Genomic DNA, 20,970 nt, shown 5'->3' with positions numbered 1-20,970 from the left:
GTTACTTTTGTCCTACCTGCAGCATCTGGCGAGAAGGGTTGATTCCCCCGTCTTCTTCATAACAACCCTTAACACATTTGATGTCTGTGACCACCCCCACCCCCCACCCTAGTCTTCATTTCTCAAGACTAAGCGTGCCCAGTTGTTTTTTTGTTTTTTTTAACCTTTCTTCATAGGCCAGGTTTTTAAAACTTTTTATCGTTTTTTGTCGCTCTCCTCTGGAATCGCTCCAATTGTCCACATCCTTCCCACAGTGTGGGGCCCGGAATTGGACCCCGTACTCCAGCGGAGGCCTCGCCAGGGCCGAGTAGAGTGGGCCAATGACCTCCCGTCCTTACACTTGACACTCCTGTTAATACACCCCAGAATGATCTTAGTCTTTTTCGCAGTTGCAGCACATTGTTGCCTCATTTCAATGTGTGATCCATGAGGACCCCAGATCCTTTTCAGCAGTGCTGCCCTCTGGCCAGCTGTGAGCGGGGAATACTTAAACTGACTCCTGGGCGCAGTAGCAATCCTCAGCCTGCGTATCTTGTTGCTGCAGGATATTTTTGAGGCAAATAAGCTGAAGAAGACTCAGAGGAGCTAGCAACATCCCCTGCAATTATAGTGGCTCAGGTAGCATTATAAGGGCTCTCAAATCACTACTTCTCGTACGCTGGTCACCAGCGGGAGACAGGGAGACGCTTCCTGCCTCATGCAGTGCCCCGTGTGTGGGGATGGGTTATGGCATTTTGAAACCTCTGGTACTAGTCAGTGTTGGAGACAGGCCTGAATGAGCCATTGCTTCTGCTGGGGCATTTCCTGTATCCCCTCTTGCGCAGTCCCTTGTGGGTGTGTCCAGTCACCCTGTTTGGAGACTCGGCCGCCTCTCACCTCTTCCAACCATCCACCAGAGGGCGCTCTTGAGCGATGTGGCACCTAGGGAAAAATCCCTCCTCTCCGCACTGAGCTCAGCTCCCCACTTCCCAGTTAACATGTCACCTCCGTTGTCGGGTATTGCACAAACCAACCCTCCTCCCCCTCTTCCAGCATCCACGAGCAGCAAGGAAGCTGCACCCTGAGCTGCTGCCAAGTCTCTAACTTCCCCCCCCCCATCCATTAAGCTGGGTAGGAGGGAGCGTGTGCTGGTAACTCGACCCGGGAACATGCCATCCCCGGCTGAGGCAGCAGCAGGGCTTCCAGCATCTTAAATGTGCACCATCTGCAGCGCCCTGTCTTGGGAGCAGATGGACGTGTTTGGGGCCTGTAAGGGAAATGAGTGCCCTGGAATATGTGCGGGTGAGTGTAATAGTCCCGGGGGGGCTCCTCGGCCCAGCAGCAAATGTAACCAGCCTGCCTGGATCTAGGGAAGAGGGGGTGCCCCATTTGCCCGCGGTGTTGGTGGAAATTGGGCCTTTGTCATCTTTCTTCCCCCTAGAAGCTCTAATAGCTCCCGGAGCTGCTCAAACCCTCCCTCTCTAAGGTACCTGGCCTCATTAGGAAGCCCTTTCCTGGGGGCTTGTTGGCAAGGACTGGTAACGAAGGGGTGTCCAGATCCACCAGGTCATCAGCCATCTCTCCTGCCTGGACTCTCCCGAATCACCCCTGTTCCTAGGGGCAGGGCCCTCAGCGAGAGCAGCTCTGGTTTAGAGCCGAGCGGCTGCACTCGGCTGGGTGTGTGACTGCAGCTGTGTGCGATGGCCCGTGGCACCCAAGGGCCAGGCTGGCAAAAGAGTTTGGCCCATTGGGTGCGTGTGGGGAGGGGAGCTCAGCTAGTTTGGAAAATCTGGCCCTTTTAAAGTAACATTTAAAAACTAGCCCTTTGGCGGAATGCACCCATGGCGCTGCGGGCACTGCTGCTGTCTAGATGTACGTGGAGGCTATGTCTCTCTCCCCTCCCTCCCGCCCTGGCCAACGCTGGTGAGAACGTCTTGGTGCTGTTCTGCCGTTCTGCCCCCGGGGCAGGTGCCGATCGACTGTTCCACCTTCACTATGGGATATAGATGCATCAGGATGAATTCAAGATCCATAGACCACAAGTTAAAGATGGAGTCTGTCTCAGGGCTTGTCTACATTATTACTCTACCAGCAGCGGTGGCCAGCCTGAGCCAGAGAAGGAGCCAGAATTTACCAATGTACATTGCCAAAGAGCCACAGTAATACATTGGCAGCCCCCACTCAGCTCCCCCCGCTCCCTCCCCACACCTCCCAGTCAGCTGTTTCGTGGCATGCAGGAGGCTCTGGGGGGGGGGAGAGGGGAGGAGCGAGGGCACTGCAGGCTCAGGAGAGGGGGCAGGAAGAGGTGGAGTGGGGGCAGGGCCTGTGGCAGAACCAGGGATTGAGCAGTGAGCACCCCCCAGCACATTGGAAAGTTGGCGCCTGTAGCTCCAGCCCCGGAGTCGGTGCCTATACAGGGAGCCGCATATTAACTTCTGAAGAGCCGCATGTGGCTCCGGAGCCACAGGTTGGCCACCCCTGATCTACCAATATAACTGTTGGGAAGTGACCTAAGCTAAACCAAAAAAGATCATTCTTATTCCATATAAAGAGTGCGCCAGCAGGAATTACACCAGTGTAGTACTGCTGGTAAATTTCCCCATGTAGACAAGTCCTCAGTTTCAAATGCCTTTCCTGCCTGTGGTTGTCTCAATCTAGCTACTTGTGCAATATCCAGGATCTTTATGATTGAAAGCCCTGAGTGGTCTAGGAGCTGGAGGTCCCTTCAGGACAGTTCAGATTGGCTGCGTTCCCCTTGTAATGATTTGCTGCCCAAGAGCACTGCTCTCAAATGAGGGGCCCTCATCTGCCTGTGCCCAAGCATGGTGCGCTTCTGGGTGCAATGCAAGGAAAACATGCATGACATCAGTTAACTAGCACCATGAATAAGATGTTGATGTACCTCACTCTCCTCTAGTGGATGGAGGCACAACTGCTCAGCTGTGTGCCATAGGCCCTATATTGCTAGCAGCTAATGGAGATTCTCCTTATGCTTTTGGTAGAGGAGGCTCTGGGTTCCATCCCTGTTTTGTTGTGAAGTTCTGAATGGCAGCACAGCACTAATCAGAGTCTTGATCGGCCACAGATTTGTTACCAGATTGTGGCAGACCTTTGCGTTTATTAATTCGAACTAGATGGTATCTCCTGTTGAGAGACTGCTTGTTATGGTTCCTGGGTGCTAGGCAGGGGATGATTAATACAGGTATCTCAAGCTTGGAATGGACTTGCACATCCCTGTGCAAACACACGTGTTCTGCCAACGACTTGGCTTCAACAGTGCGTTGCGAGGCCGTATCTGACTTTCCCAGCTCCGCGGTGCGCCTGGCTAGGAGCTGAGGCAGAGGTGCACGGAGCGATATGGCTGTGACATGGCACAGAGCCAGTATTCGTCTTCTCCAGTCGTTTTCAAACAGATGGGTTAGTGCTTGCAGTGAGAGGAGGTTAATTAGAGACAGATACTGTCTGGGGCTCTCTGGCTCTCATGCTCTTACAGTGGTGTACTTAGGGGCCCATTAGCCGCTGTCCCAGGGAATACGGGGCGTGGGGGGCTGGACAGACCAACCCTCCCTTCTTTCCCTAATTCAGTTTTTTCCCTTTCTTTCCAATAACTGCACGTTTACTAGACCTGGTTGAAATATTGACAATTTTGTAGTTTCTTTTCTTCAGTCCAAACCTGCAGAGTTTTCCTCCTTGTTTTATTTACCAACAGTGGAGCAGAAGATTGAGTAACTGGGCCAGATCCTCGGCTAGTTGAAGCTGGGGAAGCTTTATGAGCTAGGCCAGCTGAGGATCTGATCTGTTGAGACTTTCACAGTCCCTCCTGCAAACCTTCCCCACCTTTTGGGTCCTGCTGGGCTTTGGCCTCCAACGGCCTCTCCAGGGAAGGCCGTTGGCACTGGGTGGGGACATGATTGCCTGGATGCTGGCTCGTCCCTCGCTTGCTCTCACAGTGGGTTGGGAAATCCACACCAAGATCACAGCCTTTCCCATCAAGTCTGAACTCACGGGATAGGGCTCAGGGCCGTTCCTAAACTCCGCTCTGTTCTCTTTCAGGGGAATGACCAGGTTCGATTTGAGCTCACCTGTTACGCCCTGTGGCCTCAGATCAAGGTAAGGCGTTCGGATTACTGCTCCCGCTAAGCATGGCTGTGTCACGGGCTCCCTTTGGGACGTCTGACGGGTGTGGGGAAGAGTCTCGAGCATCTGGCTGTCGGGTTCACCCTCTGCACGAGGGTCTATTCGTATATTCTGGTGTGACTCCCACCTTGCAGACGCCGGAACAGCGTTCCCCACCCTTGCCCTCAGATGTCTCGATGGCCCCGTTTCACTTTGTGTTGGCCAGCTGCAGTGCTTTGAAATGAGGTTCCCTCTGCCAGCCCAGCCACCCGCGGGGTGTTAAAGTTCACGCTAGTTGGAACATTTTACTTCAGACACTTTTCAGTGGGGGAAAAACCTGCCCCCCCCCCCAATGAAAATGTTTGTTTGTTTGAAAACAGAAATGTTCAGAAGAAACAAAAAACCCCAAATGTTTCTCTTCCTCCCCCCTTTTTCATTTTCCCATTTGGAAAGGGAGGGAGGGGGAGGAAGTGGGGATAACTTTTGGAAAATTGCTTAAAATTCAGTTTTTGGATTTGGTTTTTCAATGAAAAATGGAAAAAATTTAACCCCTCCCCCCGTATTTAAAATCTTTGTTGAAACACACGTGTAATTTGGTGCAGCTCTGGTGAATGTATTGTTCAGAATTGCTTGGGTGGTCCATAAAGCCTGTAAACCGTTAATGCGTTGGGGTTGAGGAGCACCAATTAACCCTCCGCTTTGGGGGTTTCAAGGACCCCAAGAAATCTAATAATGGAGCGAGCCCCGTTTTACTTTCATCATGCTTAGTCAGCTGACCAGAAATGGACAAATCAGATTGGATAGAATCTAAGCCCTGCCCCCATCCAGAACCTTGGACCACACCTCTGGTCTCCAGCCTTTTCTGAGCTTGAAATAAATTGGCTTAAGTCTCTGTAGCATTCCCGGCTGCCTCTGCTCATCCAAGTTCTGGCTGGGACTAGACACATCATGACATCATGAGACATTCTTCTGGTAGCATGGACCTCCTGCAAGAGCCCCAGGATTTGGCCCACTTGGACCCAGATCTCAGTTTAGCAGCTTGGGTTCCTCTCTCATTTTTTCCATCCCAACTCTGCAGACCCAAGAAAGCATCTGTACTTGGGTGCTAACAAATTTATTTGAGCATAAGCTTTTGTGGGCTGTAGCCCACAAAAGCTTATGCTCAAATAAATGTGTTAGTCTCTAAGGTGCCACAAGTACTCCTGTTCTTTTTGCGGATACAGACTAACACGGCTGCTGCTCTGAAACCTGTACGTGGGTGCTGATCAGACCCAGCCAGCCAGCCCTTTAGGGATCTCCTCATGACGCCTCTTTGCTGCCAGCCTCACACCCAAGTCCGATGTTACTGAATACCCACAGAGACTCCACCGAGTAACTGCTCACGAATCCCCTCGCTCAGGGCCTGAGCCAAAGCCTGGGGGAAGACCCCATTGTCTTGAGTGGTCTTTGGATCACTGAACGCCATATGCATAAAGACCTCCGAATCTGGCATTGTCACCAGGCCCCTTCATCCTCCTATGCTTCCCAACGTGCAGGTGGGTCCCAGGATCCGTCAGCTTGTTCACTAGCCCTGCAGAGGGAAAGGGGAGGCGCAGGGTCTCTGGATAATCTGCTGTTGGGAGTTTTATTTTTTAACACAGACGCAAGCGACTCAGTTTCTCTTTAACAAGCCGCCAGCTGCTCGAGGTGACGTTTTGGCATTTGAGGGGGCTGTAATGATCTTTAATTGACCTATTTTTACCCCAAACACCACAGTGCTGTGAAACAAACAGTAACAAGGCAGCCGCCTTGAGCGGCTGGTGGGATAATGGACCCGTCCCCCTCCCCGCAAGCGTATTCTGCTGCTTGTTAGGGTTACAGTGGCAGCTTGGAAGGGTCTCGGGTTACTCAACCTTTGTGTGGGGAGATTAAATCTCTGCCGATGGATGTGGTGTGCGCTTCAGGCGATGAGAATCGCTTTGCCGCACTCCCTGCTCTGGGAAACTTACAAAACTAGTCCCCAGTGTCTTTTGCTGGAGGCGAGGCTGTTCCGATTGATTCTCTCAATGCTGTTTGGGACTCGGATGGTACTGGTGAGGAAAAGGAACATAGTGACTCATCTGCAGAAGGGTGTGGAGGGAAAAACAGGCGGGTGTGTGAGGGGAGTATTATTATGGGGGAGGAATCAAAAGGGAACAGGCTTCGGGTGTGGTCTCGTAAAACCTCCAAAGATTGACTTGGTTCCTTTTTATCTGACCCACGGAAGCTCCTGCGATGGGTGGGGTGGAGACAGGTCCATGTACACTATTCCTATTCCCAAAACCTTCCTCATCTCGGCATTTCCCAGCTCACAGTCAAATACCTCTCAATGCCCTGGCCCGCCCCCCTGATCCCGCTCTCCTAGGGCGAGGCGGGAGTGGTCCTGTCAGCCGGTGGCGTTACCAAGGTTAGCGAGGGCAGATCAGTCCCTCTGTCATGAAGGTCCTAATGGGACATGAAGCCATGCTGCACAGATGAGGGAGGAAGCTTGGGTTGGACAGGCTCATCGGATGCTCCCCTGGAGCCTGGAGGACTCGGGCAATTGGCAATGGGAGGCCGAGCCTCTGAGTGCTCCGTCGCTGCTCCAGAGTTAGCTTTGCTCAGCTGCGCTGGACCATTGTTTCTATCTGGTGGCTGCTTGGTGCATGGGAGACGAGGTGCGTGGGGGGCGGTCGCTCTGTCCGCCATCACGCCCGGCAGCCTTGGTGGTGGGACGAAGGCCTGAATGGGCCATAGAGCCTGAGCTCCTCTCTCGCGGCTAGACAGCCTCTGCCTCAGGGTTGAGGCTCTTGGGCAGAGGGAGGCTCGTGCTGCTGCTTCCTGGTCTGTGGCTGACAGCACGAGCCTCCCTGGTGTTCCAGGGCTTAGAGTCCAGCACCTTCCCCAGCACAGCAGGGAGGGGAAGGTGGCAGGTTCGCCTGCTCACCGGGCAGCCCTGGCTACACGACGGTGCTTTGCTTCTGGAGAAAAACCAGAGCAGCCGAACCCTTGCCTGGGGGTGGAGGGTGATCAGGCCAGGGGCTTTGCACTCACTTGCATGGCCAAGGCAGGTGCTGGTGCAGGTCCGAACTCTCTGCCACTGCATCAGGGGGACTCAGTGGGCGAAGGCCCCTTCAGAACTGCTCCTGCCCTCCTACTCCAAGCGTCTGGCAGGCCCCTTGGCCAAGGGAGTGCCGCTCTCCGCCATGTAGGTCTCCTCCCACCGACTGACTCCATGGCTGAGAGAAGGGGAGAGTCCCCTGGCTCAGGGCGGCTCTTTCCGACTTGGGGCTGCTGAGTGTGAGCTTGCCAGGGGGCTTTGTGGGTCAGGATCTCTGCATGGCTGGGCTGGCGTACGCGTGTGAGCAGGGGTCTCAGAAAGGACCTGCTGCCACTGAGGGACACGGAGGAATTGGCCACCTCCCTCTGGCGGCTTGTATTTGAAATGCCGCAGAGGCAACCTCGCTGAACCCGCTGTCTGTCTCTGCCCCGTCCCTCAGATCATCGCTCCCTGGAGGATGCCGGAGTTCTACAATCGCTTCTGCGGACGCGACGACCTGATGGACTATGCCAAGGTACGCTCGCCCCTCCGTGGTGTCCGCTGCGCCCTTCATCCTCACGGCGCTCGCCCTTTGCTTTTTCCTGCCTTCGTTGTCCCCCAATCCAGCCCACCCTCCGGGCCATGGGTCACGGTTCTCGCTCTGCCCAGGCGATGGAGACGGCATTAGATTCACTTAGTTGTCCCTTAACTGGCCAGGAGGTGGCAATGCCCAGGTGCTCCCGCCACACCGAGGGTCAGAGCAAAACCTCCCCTGAAGTGTAAGGGGCAGGAACTGACCCCAAGTCTCCTGCGTGGCAGCTCACGGCGGCTCCACTGGGCTGCCCCCCTCCAAAACCTCCCCTGAAGTGCAAGGGGTGGGAACTGACCCCAAGTCTCCTGCGTGGCAGCTCAGAGCAGCTCCACTGGGCTGCCCCCCTCCAAATCTATTACTCTTAGTTGCATTGGGGGGTAGCATTAAGAGACACCAGCCAAGGTTAGGGCCCCATCGTGCTGGGTTCTGCGTAGACACGTAGAAAGAGACCATTCCTGCCCCCTAAAATCTCCCAGTCCTAAACTAGACAAGGCGGCGGTATGGAGGAAGGAAGGATAATTCTCCCCATTTTACAGATGGGGAGCTGAGGCCCAGATGGCCCGGTGCTCTGTTGCCCTGCGTCTTGTGTGGTCATTGACATCAATGCAAAGTGGAATCAGAGCGGCAGCGTTTTATACCCACTGTACACTGGGGTGAATGATGGCACCTGGTTCAGGGCAGTGGACAGTCAGGCCCAGAGAGATTAAGGGTGAAATCTTGGCCCAATGGGAGTTTTGCCCTTGACTTTAGGATTTCACTCTGAATTAACTGCTCAAGGCCACCCAGGGCTCTGTGGCAGAGAAATGGATCCTGTCTTCCGAGTCCCCATCCCGCACCTTAAAGCACACACCCATCCTTAGTCTCCCTTTAATCCTCATGATGCAGTGTGGCCTAGTGGACAGAGCACAGGACTGGGGCTTGGGAAAATCTGGGTTCTGTTACCGGCTCTGCCACTGGCCTGCTGGGTGACCCTGGGCAAGTCACTGCACCGCTGTGCCTTAGTTTCCCCATCTGTAAAATGTGGATAATGACACTGCCCTCCTTTTGTAAAGCACTTGGCGGTCGACTGTTGAAAAGCACCATGAAAGAGCTGGGTGCTGTTGTGTTCATTATTATTACCGTCTTGATTCCTTCTTCTTTTCCAATTCAAAGGTGCTCTGGATTTAGCTGAGCACCGGGAATTAAGGCTGGCTCTGTGTGAGATTTCTGTTGTCGTTCCTGGATGCAAGGGTGTGTGTGTGTGTGTGTGTGAGTGTGTGGTGTTTTAATGGCCCGTAATTACCTGGATGTTAATTGTAATCCATTTGCCAAGGAAACTGGTCCCAGCTCAATGCCTTGCGTAATAGACAAAGCAAATACATTTTCCCTTTTGTCGTCCCTTCCTTTTTGAAGTACAAGTTGCAATAAAACATATTAGAAGTTTTCCATCAGGTTCTTTAAGTGCCCACCAGGGTACCTTTCTTTTTTAGCGACTTCATGGAAATGCTTGACAACTGGGCTCAATCAATCAAAAGGAAAAAAGCAGCTCTGTGCATAAACCAGAAAATTGCTTCAGTTTTTAAATAGCTGCCGTCTAGGCTGGCTGGATAATATCTGTGAAGCCAAGGTGCTGAGTCGCAGGGGATGCGCTGCATGGAGCGTTAACAGCCGAGACCGAGGCCTCAGCATCCCATTAAACCCCCGAGTGCTGCGTGTTGAGGATTGTGTTTTGCCATCTGTTGTTTCGTTATTAAGAAGGCAGTTTACAAGAGCTTCCCATATGTTGCCAAACAAATTGTCAAATAGCAGAGTTCGGAAGAGAGCTGTGTTTGTATTATATGGAAAATAGTGTGTGTCTCTTTAAAAAAGCAAAACCCCCAAACAAAACCCCACCACCACAGTTTGGGAGCCCTATTTAAAAGGACAGGGTTGCAAACACAGCTTTCAGAGACACTTGCGCTCCTGGCCTCTCTCTAACGTACAGACAAAAGGAGTTTTCTATTCTCTTTCATGATCCGTGATCTGAAGAAATCAGCTGTTCTCTTCTTCCTGCAGGGCCCAATCCTGCACATATTTAGTCTTACTCACCTGGGTTCCGGTGGGGTCTCAACGAGATGAAAATCGGGCCCACGTTGCCTTTGCTAATTTTACTGCTCATGTGAGTAAAGTGAAGCACCTGAGTAAAGAATTGCGGGATCAGGGCCTGGCTCACGTATGTAGCTTTACTCACGTGAGCATTGACATCATAGGGGTGTTGGCCGGATCTGGCCCTTGAATTAGTTTTATGTTTGTAATCTGATGCTGCCCACTTAGTTTAGTTCTGCAAGTAGGTGATCAAATGGGTGCTTTAGGAAATCTAACGCAAATAGAAATAGCGGCACTTCTGTCTTAAATTTCACTGAACACGGGTGTCGGGCATGAGGTTTTTTTTAAATCTGTCTTTGAATGTTGCCTTACATTGCTGGAAATCCAAATCCAGGAACATTAGGCTGGTGCCAGAGAAAAAGTAAGTGAAACTGACAATAAACACAAGTAAAACAGATCAGTCTAGTTTCAGTGAAGTTGGTCCAATAGGAGAACAGTATCCATGATGACTAATGATGGCTTTCATCAAATAATGTACTTGGATAACGTTCACTCAGAGCTCCCTTTCAATGCCCAAGCTGAGTGAAATGCAAAAAGTAAACAAAGGGCAGCAGCACCAACTCTCCTGACTTTATTGAGTTATCGGGTTATTTGGGGGGTTTCTTCAAGCCTTAGCTCCTGGAGTCATGTGATGTGAAAATCTCAGCTTCTATTTTTAAAATCCTGTTGTGGAGGAAAGGCTCAAAAATCAGAAGGCAAATGAAAGTCACCCGCACTGTAGTATTTTTTAAAATCTCAGGATTTTTTGAATGCCTGCAGGCTCACAATACTGAATGGGCATAAATGGTGAAAGGTCTATTACATCATTTCTCTGCCAATGATCTATGGCTGTGTAACCTGAAAAAGGATATTTTAAAAATATGCAGGGCTCAGTCTTCTGCTAGTATAAATCCTTGCCATCCACGGAGCTAGACTGACCTACACCAGCTGAGCATCTGGCCCAGAGAGCCTCCCTCGCCTCTCCGTTACAATCTCATACGGCCCGGTTTTAGCCTTGTGGGACTATTCGTGCACTTTGAGCAGGTGCATAAGTGTCTGTCTGCAGGCTTGGGTCTAAATCCAGAGTAACTTGGTTGAGGTCAGTGGTGCCTAAAACTGGTGTGAGATCAGAATCGGACTCCTGAATCGATCCTGGTCTCTAGAATGCCAGGCTGAGCAGTCCAAGGCAAACGCAACTTTGAAGCAACAATTGTTATTACTGTTTTGTAAAAAACACATAAAACCAGGGAACTAGAAACCGGTCTGGATTTCAGGTCGGAATGCTTGTTTTTTAAACTCTAATTGGAAACCCAATTAATTTTTCCGTTCAAGTCCCGTTAACCTGTGAAAACGCAGGGTCTGAAGGAAAAGGATGCGACGCTGGCGGATGATTGGAGGGAGGCAGGGGCGTGCATGTGAGCACAGTTGTGAAACAAGTGTGCGAGCATTTGTGCTCTTCTGCGCACAGGCTCAAGGGGGGTGGGCTGGAGGAAGGGAGCTGTTAGCAGAGCGCATTACCTCAGGGCCACCCTGTGCTGGTGATTATGGCCCATTCAGAATAAACAAAGAGGAGCATTAATTGACTAACAAGCTCTTGAAAGCTAATGGAGTGATCACCAGGCAGCGGGGCTGCTGGAGTGTGAGCAGGGTCCCCTCTGTCAGGCTGTGGAGCTTGGACGTGCTTCATGGACCCTGATCTGAGGGTGGGGGAGAAGGTTTTGGGGGGGCGGGGGTTCGCTGGGCAGAGTCTGCTTGGAGATCCTGATCTGGGATAGCCTGCCTAGGCATGGTTATAAACAGACACACACGTAGAGTTTTGTCCTATTTTGTGCTGTTTCCTTGGTGTTTGAATTTGATCCTGGACTCCGGATGGGGGTGTGTGTGGGGGTGGGTGGGTGCGTGGCGGGGGGCAGTTTCTCAGTCTGTCTGAAGTTTGCTGTCCCTTTCTGGTATTCTGCAATGTCACGTGGCCGTCCAGCTGCAGGCTTCTACCCACCTCTGTCACTGGTCTAGGGTTCCCCAGGAGCAAACAGAGCGGATACAGGCACCGGTGAGGAACTAGCTGGCTCCTCCTTCATCCATTAAAGCCCCAGGGTAGACGCTCCGGGGTTTCTCAAACACCTGGCAACGGCGCAGTCATTCGTATTTGGCTGCGGTTTTGCGCCGCATGGGGACACGAAGGGAAGGCATTGGCGCTGGGGTCGGGCCACGACGATACGCCCTGGCTGCTGGGGGAGCAATTGCTTTGTTGGTCACTGGTGGAACAAGGGTCTGTTTGCGTTTTGTTTCCCTCTGGGGTGTTGTGGGTTTTCGGAGGCTTTATGAGAGAAGGTTTTACTCATCCCCACTGCATCCAAGCACCTTCCAGGTTTGGGTTGGTTTTTTCCATGTGCATGCTGCTGTGTGTGTTAAAGAAGGCGGGTCAGGGTGTACCTGGCACTGGGAGTGGGAGGTTCGCAATGGGCCTTTCTCCCTGGAGGAGTTTGTTCCCGAGTGTTGGATTGGGCCCTTCTCCTCTGAGCCATGCAGCCAGGAGACGTGTTTGCCTCTTGCACTAGGGGTTCTGGATCTTTTGGGTCCGTGGGTACGCTCTGCATCTCCGCGGCCTCCCCTGCTAATTCCTGGCGCTGCCCATTCACCTGGCGTTCAGAGCAGTCTCCTCAAGTGAATTGTCATCAGATAATTGAGTGAGCTACTGACCTTATGGGGGAGCTGGGTGTTTGTGTCTTTGTTTAATATGGAGATATACCTATCTCCTAGAGCTGGAAGGGACCTTGAAAGGTCATCCAGTCCAGTCCCCTGCCTTCACAGCAGGGCCAAGTACTGTCCCTGACAGATTTTTTGCCCCCGATCCCTAAATGGCTCCCTCAAGGATTGAACTCACAACCCTGGGTTTAGCAGACCAATCCTCAAACCACTGAGCTGGGGGTGGGCAGCTGAATCTGGGTGGGTGCGTGACTGTTGGGGGCACCGCATATCCATGCAGCCATGTACGCCTTTGTGCCAGGGAAACGCGCATGAGGCTGGGGTGTGTGTAAGTGTGCGAGCTCTGCAGAGTTTGTGGTGACGTGTCTGTCTGTCTGGTGCTGCCATACAGCTGTGGCCATTCCCTCATCGACCTCTCGGTGCTCTGTTAACTGCTGCTGAACTCTGTCCTAGGATCAGCAGGGATACTTCCCCAGCAGCGTCGAGAGGTGCCGGGGCCAGGCGTGCAGCTCCATGCGGGGGACGCCGGACCAGGCCCTCAGTAGATGCAGATCAGTGTAGCTCCTGGTGAAGTGGGTGGTGTGCTGCTGATTGACACCTGTTCCTCTTGTCGGTGCCCTGATACTGGGGCCACAGAGGGGCCTGTTGAGATGCAGCGTCCTTTCCTCCCTCCACTGCCTTTCGGTCTCTGAGCTGTGATCATTCCAGCTTTGGAGTCAGCTGACGTGGTGCTGCTGAGCTGCCCCCATGATTAAGCGGCCGGCGTGGTCCAGGACAAGTCACACCTGTTAACTGGGATTAGACCCTGGTCCCTGCAAGGGCCGTGGCTGCAGCGTGGCAAACTGCGGCCTTAGTCTGGGCAGGGGTTTGAGCCAGCCCCTGGATAGGGGAAGTGTAAGCCCTCCGGCCCTACCCCCCAGCACAGTCCGTTCCAGGAGTGGCCTGGGGCCTGGCCGGGGCTATCCGAAGAGTGGGAGAGCTCTGAGCGCAGCCCCCAGGGTTTTGCAATCCCCAGTACATGCAGAGCAAGAGGGAGCAGGGGTTGGGGGGGGGGGGCAGACGGGCAGATGGACAGGCAGTGGTGGGTGAGTGGGGATGGGACTGCGGCAGGCAGTGCGGGTGGGCTGGGGTGAGGGTGAGACCCACGCTGTCTTGAATCTAGCTAGCACCACTCAAACGAACAGTGGAAGCGCAGTGGCGCAGACTGTACGAGCCGCCCAGGAGGGCTGGCTTTAGGACCTGCGGGGCCCGATTCCAATACCCGGCGGTGGTCCGGGTCTTCGGTGGCACTTCGGCGGCGGGTGGTCCACTCCACATCTTCCGTGGCACTGAAGAACCCCCCGCCGCCGAAATGCCGCGGAAGACACCGGAGCGGACTCCTCCCCCTCCTCCAAAACCCTGGAGCTGGCCCTGCCAGAGGTCAGGACTGGTGTCGGGGGATCCAGGTCCAGAGCGAGCGTCAGAATCCAAGTGAGAGCTGAAGGATGCTGGGAGTTCAGGAGCAGGGAAGCACGCTCACTGGGGATCCCCGTCGTGGCCTGGATGCTTCCTGGTACACCCAGAGGATATATATGGGGGCAGGAGACAATCGGGAGCCTCCAAGGTGGCTGCCAATAGAATCTCTCAGGCGGGACTTCCTACAGAGTGTGTCTGCTGCAGATCGCGGGGAGCAGCCAGGTCACGGTTGCCGCCAAGCGGCCACATGGCGGTGTCCACTGCCTGGTGGTTCTGCTGACCTGGGTGCGAGTCCTGCCAATCCTTACCAACGGGAGGGGAGCTGGGGCTTTCTGCCTGCGTGCGCCTGGGCGAGCGAGCCATTTTGGAGGGAACGAGCAGCCTCATTGATGTAGAACAAAGGAGGGACGTCCCCCTTCGCTCTATGACCTCTCCATTCGTTTGGCTTCCTTCTGCGGGTAAAAGACGTTGCCTTCGGGCTGAATGGAGTGATGGTGCTGCAAAGCCTGCGTGCTAGCCATTAACCAGCAGTCTCTGCTCACGTCCTGGGTTGTGGGTGCTTCTGGGCAAGGAATCCGTCTCTCTGCCCCATGCAGTGCCGTGCATGGATATGGCGCGGTATCCGTAGGACGAAGAACACGGCTGTGGAAGATCTGCCAGTCCCTCGGCGTGTGAGTGACACACACTCGGACTCCCTCGGCTCTATTCCCCTAGGTGTCCTTGCCACCCCGGCTCTGAATGTGGCCCCAGGAATGCAATGCTTGTCCTCACTTCATGCTGCCTTTTCAGCTGGGCAGGAACTTGGCTCTCCTGGAACCTGCTTTGGCGAGAGACGGCGATCGGCCCTGCCAGTGGGGTTGTGCCCGAGTCTCTTAGAAAAGCTCCAGGGGATCTTTAATTGACACTGCTGCCAGGTCCCCCATTAACTTGCCCGTGTCTTGGTGGTAACAGCAGCACTGGGTGATGCGCAGGGTTTTCAGACCTGTGCCCTGGGCAGTAATGAGCCCGTCTGCCTTTCTCACCCAGCTGGAGTTCTGAGCCCGTTTTGCCTTCTCTCCCACAGAAACACGGCATCCCAGTTCCGGTCACTCCCAAGAGCCCCTGGAGCATGGACGAAAACCTCATGCACATCAGGTGAGTCTGGGCGGATGAAGGAGCTTCCCAAGGGTGAGGTGTGATCAGCACACTGGCCTGATTCTCAGTCCTGCGCCTTGAGCAGTCATTTCAAAGCAGGGCAATGGAGGGCCGGGCCCAGCATCTTAGGTAACAGACAAGGGCTGTCCTCCCCTGGTGTGCTGGGTTCTGACTCAAAGCTGGTCTGGGAAAGCTTCAGCCCCTTCTCTGTGGAGCTCAGCATCTCTCCCAATGCCCCATTTCCCAAGTAGACAATGTCCGTTACTTTCTTGTCTTCCACACCTGGAGTGACATCAGTGGTAAGAGCCCACTGATGAAGAATCCCCTTGACATGTACTTTCCTCCAAGTGCATAATTTCTCTCACACACACACACACACACACACACACACACACACACACACACACACACCCCTCAACATCCCTGTTTGTACACACACACACACACACACCCCTCAACATCCCTGTTTGTACACACACACACACACACACGTGTACACACACACACACACCCCTCAACATCCCTGTTTGTGTGCATAAAGATTAGTAATAGGAGGTAGAGAGACTCCTCACCGCTCCTAGGTTCTGCTGGTGCCCATCGCTTGTCTCTGAGCAGCTCTCTATAGAGCTGGTCCTTGCGAGTCTCCCCTGATGTAAGATTGCGACCTCCTCCCCCTGACGTTCTCCTTGCAGTCCCACTGAATGAGCATGTCTCACTCTCAACCAGTCCCAGCTGGGGAGGGTCATGGGGACATAGTAAGAAACTTTGCTTGGGAGACAGGTTACTCCATAACTACCCACTGCGGGGTTTCTTGCATCTTCCCCCAAAGCAACTGGTACTGGCCACATAAGAACGGCCATACTGGATCAGACCAAAGGTCCATCTAGCCCAGTATCCTGTCTTCCGACAGTGGCCAATGCCAGATGCTTCAGAGGGAATGAACCCAACAGGTGATCATCAAGTGATCCATCCCCTGTCTCCCATTCCCAGCTTCTGGCAAACAGGCTAGGGACACACTTCTGGAGGCAGGATACTGGACTAGATGGACCCAGGTCTGATCCAGTCTGGCAGTTCTTATGCTAAACCCTATGGGCCCGGTTCTGCTCTGTGAGATCTTCCTGTCTTTGCTGGGTTTGCATGGGCAGATCTTGGCCCTATCTGTAGATTCTGTTAATTTCTTTCTCTCTCTCTCTCTCTCCCCTCTGAAGCTACGAGGCCGGGATCCTGGAGAACCCCAAGGTAATTGATCATCTCCTTTACGTCTCTCGTCTTACATGGCAGTGACTAGGGCCGAGGGTGTGTGATGTATTTGCAGCCTAATTTGAAATTTCACGGCAGGCCGTGTGTGGCGGGGAGGCCAAGCCCTGCCATTCTCCTCCCCCACCCCCGCCTTCCCCCTCCTGCTACGTTAATTGCTGCTGGGATGAATAGGGGAAGGAGCCGTTTCAGGGTGACACTGAAGGAGAAAATGTCATTGGGAAACAATGAAGAAGCAATTAGCCAGATGAGGCACTTGACTGAGGGAAGAGGGAGTGGGGCTGGCTGCTGAATGCGCCCCAGCTTCCAGAGTGCCGCTCCTGGCCCCATCTGGTGCTAGAGATGGGAGGTGGGGGTGGTGGGTGCAAGCTCAGACGGACGGAGCGGTTGTGGTCATTCCCCTGCCCATGTGCCACTCAGGAGCCACGTCCCCTCCACCGTGGCCCAGCTCCGTAGCCCAGGCATGCCTCTTGCTTGCTTGTCTCTGTTGATCCCTCCAGGGGCGGAGCGGGAGCTCTGTAGCGGGAATAGAAAATCTCTTTGTGTGGGGATGTTGCGTGGGTACCTTCTCCAGGGTTCAGATCGCCTCGGGGAGCTGCTGTCCAGAGAGAGCCTTGGCTGGGAGTGCCCTGCAGAGGCAGAAAAGGGGCTCTCCTGGGCTGCTGCTGTTTGTGAACCTGCCTTTGCATGCCAGGGGGTGAGGGGGGGAAAGCGGCCAGGTGCTGAGCTGTTAGGCACAGCTTGTGCAATGAGCCCCCGGCAGCGTAGAGTGAGGGATGTGTGGGGAGGAGATCTGCAAACCAGTACTGCTTTAGCTGGGCTGTCTGGGGAGGGATGGGGGAATAGAGCAGGGCAGTGGCTGGAGCCTAGCTCCTGATGTGGAGTCCTGGGCGGTTGGAGGCTGCAGGACAATCTTCAGGAGAAACTCCCATTCAGGATGGAAAGTCCTCATGTGGTTCTTCCATCCAGAGAAGCCTGGATCCCAGTCTCCTCTCTCCCTGGTAGCAATCCCCTCCCTTATTGCTACATGGACCTCAAGGCTGGGCTCTGCATTGGAGCCAGCTGGGGCCAGGCTGGCCGCCGTGGGGGAATGGCGGGGAGAACATTCCCTGCACCACCTGGACTGCAGATTCTTCTGCCAGTCGAGGGGCTTGGTCCTGTGAGGCATTAGCCCCTGGGGAGTTCCCAGGGTAGGGAGGGGCCTCCAGACACAAGGCGGATGTGCAGGTCTGGGTGCGTGTTTCCCTGATGTTTATGGGCCATGGCCCTGTAAGTGCTTGGCCAGGTGGTTCCTAAACCCCCACGAATTGTGGCTTCCCCAGTCGGAAAGGGATGCAGATCTCAGCCTCCTTGTGACTTCTGCACAGAACGCCAACTTCCCCTCTAAAGAGCCAATCCCAACCTCCTACCCCTCTCGGGTGGGGAAATCCCCTCACCCCACTTTCCAGCCACTGGTCCCTATGTTAACTGACTCTCATCCCCGAGGCCCTGTGCCCTGGGGTGAGCTGACCGCCCTCCCCTCGCTGTCCTTGTTCCGGTGCAGCGCCTGTCACTCAGGTAAGCGTGGCTCCTGCTCTGACTGTGTTCTAATAGGGCTTGCAGTGCTTGCTGCCTGCTGGCCGCCGTGTTTCCAGTTCATGCTCCACCGGCCTTGCCACCCTTAGAGAACTACTTAAACTATCCATCAGCACCAATTAGACAAGCAGTGGGGCGGGAAGGATGAGGAGGGAGAGATGCAAAGGAATCCTCCTCGCACCCGTGGTGCACTGATGGGCCGCGTAGCCTGTGGCCAGGCTGGGGCGTCCGCTCACGAGGCAGTGGCGGTCACAGGGGATAGCCCCAGGGAAGAGGGAGTCTCCAGTTTGGGACACAGAGATGGTGACGGCTGTGTGGGCTCACGGGGCTGACAGCTACTTCAATCTGGAGCCTGTCACCACTAGGTTGTGGGCGTCCACCTAGCCCAGGCCAGTTGTGATTATTCCCATGGGATGCATCTGTTCAGGGGCCTGTGTGAAATGAGCTTGCAGGGCTAGCTTCTAGCAGACCAGTGTGCACATCGCATAAACCACTGCCTCAGAGGGCATCCAATGGGCATCTGCGGTAGCAGCCTAGGACCTGGGCCTGAATGGGCCAAGGGACTGAAGTCCCCTCTTGCCCCAGATGAGGTCTGTCCAGGTTGGGCTCTGAGGCACTATGGGGAAGCTTGCCCGGCGACTGCCTGGGCTGTACCTGTTCTCAGGGCCTCGCTCCCCGGGGCTCTCGGCCCAGCACTCACCACTGATTTGTTCCCTAGGGTGAGTTGGCCCCAGTTCCTTTGTGGGCCCTCCCTCTCCCTTAGGAGTGGTCCGGGTTAGTATGAAGACTTTTTATGCCTTTAGTCAAAGAGAGCAAAGGACTGAAACCCCTAGCCACTGAGGGTGTGTGGGCCAGCTATGGGCAAGCTTCCCCCCACCCACCCCGCAGCTTTGCCCGTGCACTCCCAATCCTGGCCTGTAGCAAGTCTTGCTATTCCAGCCTCTGGGCCCTTCCCTCCCAGATCTGCCAGTGCATCTTGCGCCTGGCCTGCAGCTCGCCAGGCCTGGGCCTTTGTGACTGGCGCTGTACCTCCATCCCCTTCCATTCCAGCACTGGGCCACTCCAGACTGGAGGCTGAGACCATCCTGAGCCCAGCTGTCCACACGGGACCAGCCTGAGGCCACCCCACCCGTGTCACTTGTGACCAAAGCCAGATGAGAAAACTCGGTTTTCTAGTCTAGCCCAGTCAGGGAATAAAGGCACTTGCCTTTCTACCGTAACCCTTTCCCGGGTCCCCTTTTAACCTCTTGGGCGCCAGCCATTTCCAGCAATGGAATTCACAGGGAGACACTTGCAAGGGATTAAACTTTAACACAGTCTCTTCCCCTTTCTAAAGGGGTAGTGACTTCCCTGGCCTCCCCCTCCGCCCCAACCCGCTTCCTGAGCCCAGGAAGAAAACCTGGGGCCTAGGGCAAAGATCTAATCGCTGTGGAGAAGGCCTTAGAAGAAAAGAGGGGTGCTAAACCCCTGGGAGCCCCCCCTCCCCCCAAACCTCTCAGACCTGCCAAACGGAGGGATTTGAAAGCAGATGGTTGAGCTATTTTCTGCCTCTGTGAGGCCCGATTGAAGGGCAATGAGGCAGCTAATGCGGAGAAAGATAGAAATTTACTTGCTTTAACTTCATATGGCACTCTGAAAGAGTTCATTCAGGCCCGGGCACAACAATATCAGCCGGATGAATAAACCATTTGCGGCATCGATAGCTCTACATCATGGGTTAGTTCATGGACCATTTGCTTCCAATTTCTTCTCTTCTTGCCCCGTTTTGCTTGCTTCTTTCTTCTCTTCCCTCCCCCTTCATACACACACTCTTCCTTTCTCTCTCTCTCTCCCTCTCTCTCCCCCCCTCCTTCCCTTTAAAGATGACATTGCAGGACTAGCCCCCCTGCAGGGATGGATAAATAGAAGGCATTGATACACTGCAACAAACTATTTGTCATTTGAACTGTGCTTTTAGGAGAGAGAATAAAAAGAAGGCGGCCGCGCACGGTAATGATGGAATGCAAGCCAAATGTCACTTTTATTTCTATTTAGTTATTTTATTTAATAGGGGTTTTCATAGTTGGCTTAGAAAATTGGAAACTATCTGACTTTGACTTCCAATGTTTAGTAAAGAGATTTTAATACTTTTCTTCTCCCTCCCTCTCCTGTCTTTCCTTTTGAACTCAAAGTTTTTCATCATCTCAAACGGGTTGGTCTAGTTAATAAGTATGATCAGGGCTAGAAAAGGCCAGACGATGTAAAATTGAAATCTGCAGCCCGTGTAATCTGTGTGGGTGTGTGTGTGGGGGGGTGAGTGTGCATATATCTTGTTTAAAGAAAGAGGCATGAAAATCCTAGACAGTTTTTGGTAAAAAAAAATATATATATATATAATATATATTTAAAAATAATCATGTTGCTCTTCGTCTTGTTTTAAAGAGAACGCAATGTCTGTTCCCTCTGAGGATTGTTAATATGGGTGTGTATAATACATGTACCAAATCTTCAGCTAGTGTAGATCAGCAAAGTGCCACTGACTTGGGTGGATCGATGCCAGTTTTAAACCAGCGGAGCATCTGGCTTCTGTGTGCCTGTAGTTTGCTGGTGGTGTAACTAGGCACAACTCCTTTGAAGAGGATGAAGTTACACCCATTTATACCAGCAGAGAATTTGCCCCACAATAGTTAAACTAGAAGGCCCAAATGTGGTGATGTATTGAGCGCCCTCTGTTGGCGGCAGCTCAAAGTACTCTGTGCCCCTCAGCACAGGGGTTTCCCATAGAGCTGGGCAAGTCACTGTAAAGATGGCAATTTTCTTCTTTCCCAGCACGCACCAGCTTACACTAGACCCTGTGCGCCTCCTGGTGCAGTCACCCTTTGCTCTTTGGCCCTGCACTCCTCAGATTCCCGTTTAGTCGGGTCTGTCCTCTGGGATAATGGATCACGTAGGGCTTGAGGCAGAGCCGTTAGTTGGGTGTTGGATTTGGCCCCTTGCGAGGATGAGTCATGTTTGTGACTGGCGCTCTGGGATACTC

At 53.6% G+C, this 20,970-nt stretch overlaps 1 protein-coding gene across 1 annotated transcript in view; it reads left to right on the top strand.

Moving 5' to 3' along the window:
* Window positions 1-20,970, top strand: part of ASS1 (argininosuccinate synthase 1) — a 78,950-nt gene that overhangs the window by 16,472 nt on the left and 41,508 nt on the right. Inside the window, exons 6-9 of the mRNA XM_065418794.1 lie at window positions 4,033-4,089; window positions 7,593-7,667; window positions 15,052-15,122; window positions 16,331-16,361. Of these exons, the coding sequence (XP_065274866.1) occupies window positions 4,033-4,089; window positions 7,593-7,667; window positions 15,052-15,122; window positions 16,331-16,361 (234 nt within the window). The remainder of the gene's footprint in view (window positions 1-4,032; window positions 4,090-7,592; window positions 7,668-15,051; window positions 15,123-16,330; window positions 16,362-20,970) is intronic.

Source organism: Emys orbicularis, chromosome 18, assembly GCF_028017835.1.
Source record: "Emys orbicularis isolate rEmyOrb1 chromosome 18, rEmyOrb1.hap1, whole genome shotgun sequence".
Lineage (NCBI taxonomy): Eukaryota > Metazoa > Chordata > Testudines > Emydidae > Emys > Emys orbicularis.
This window is presented reverse-complemented; position numbering and strand designations above follow the sequence as displayed.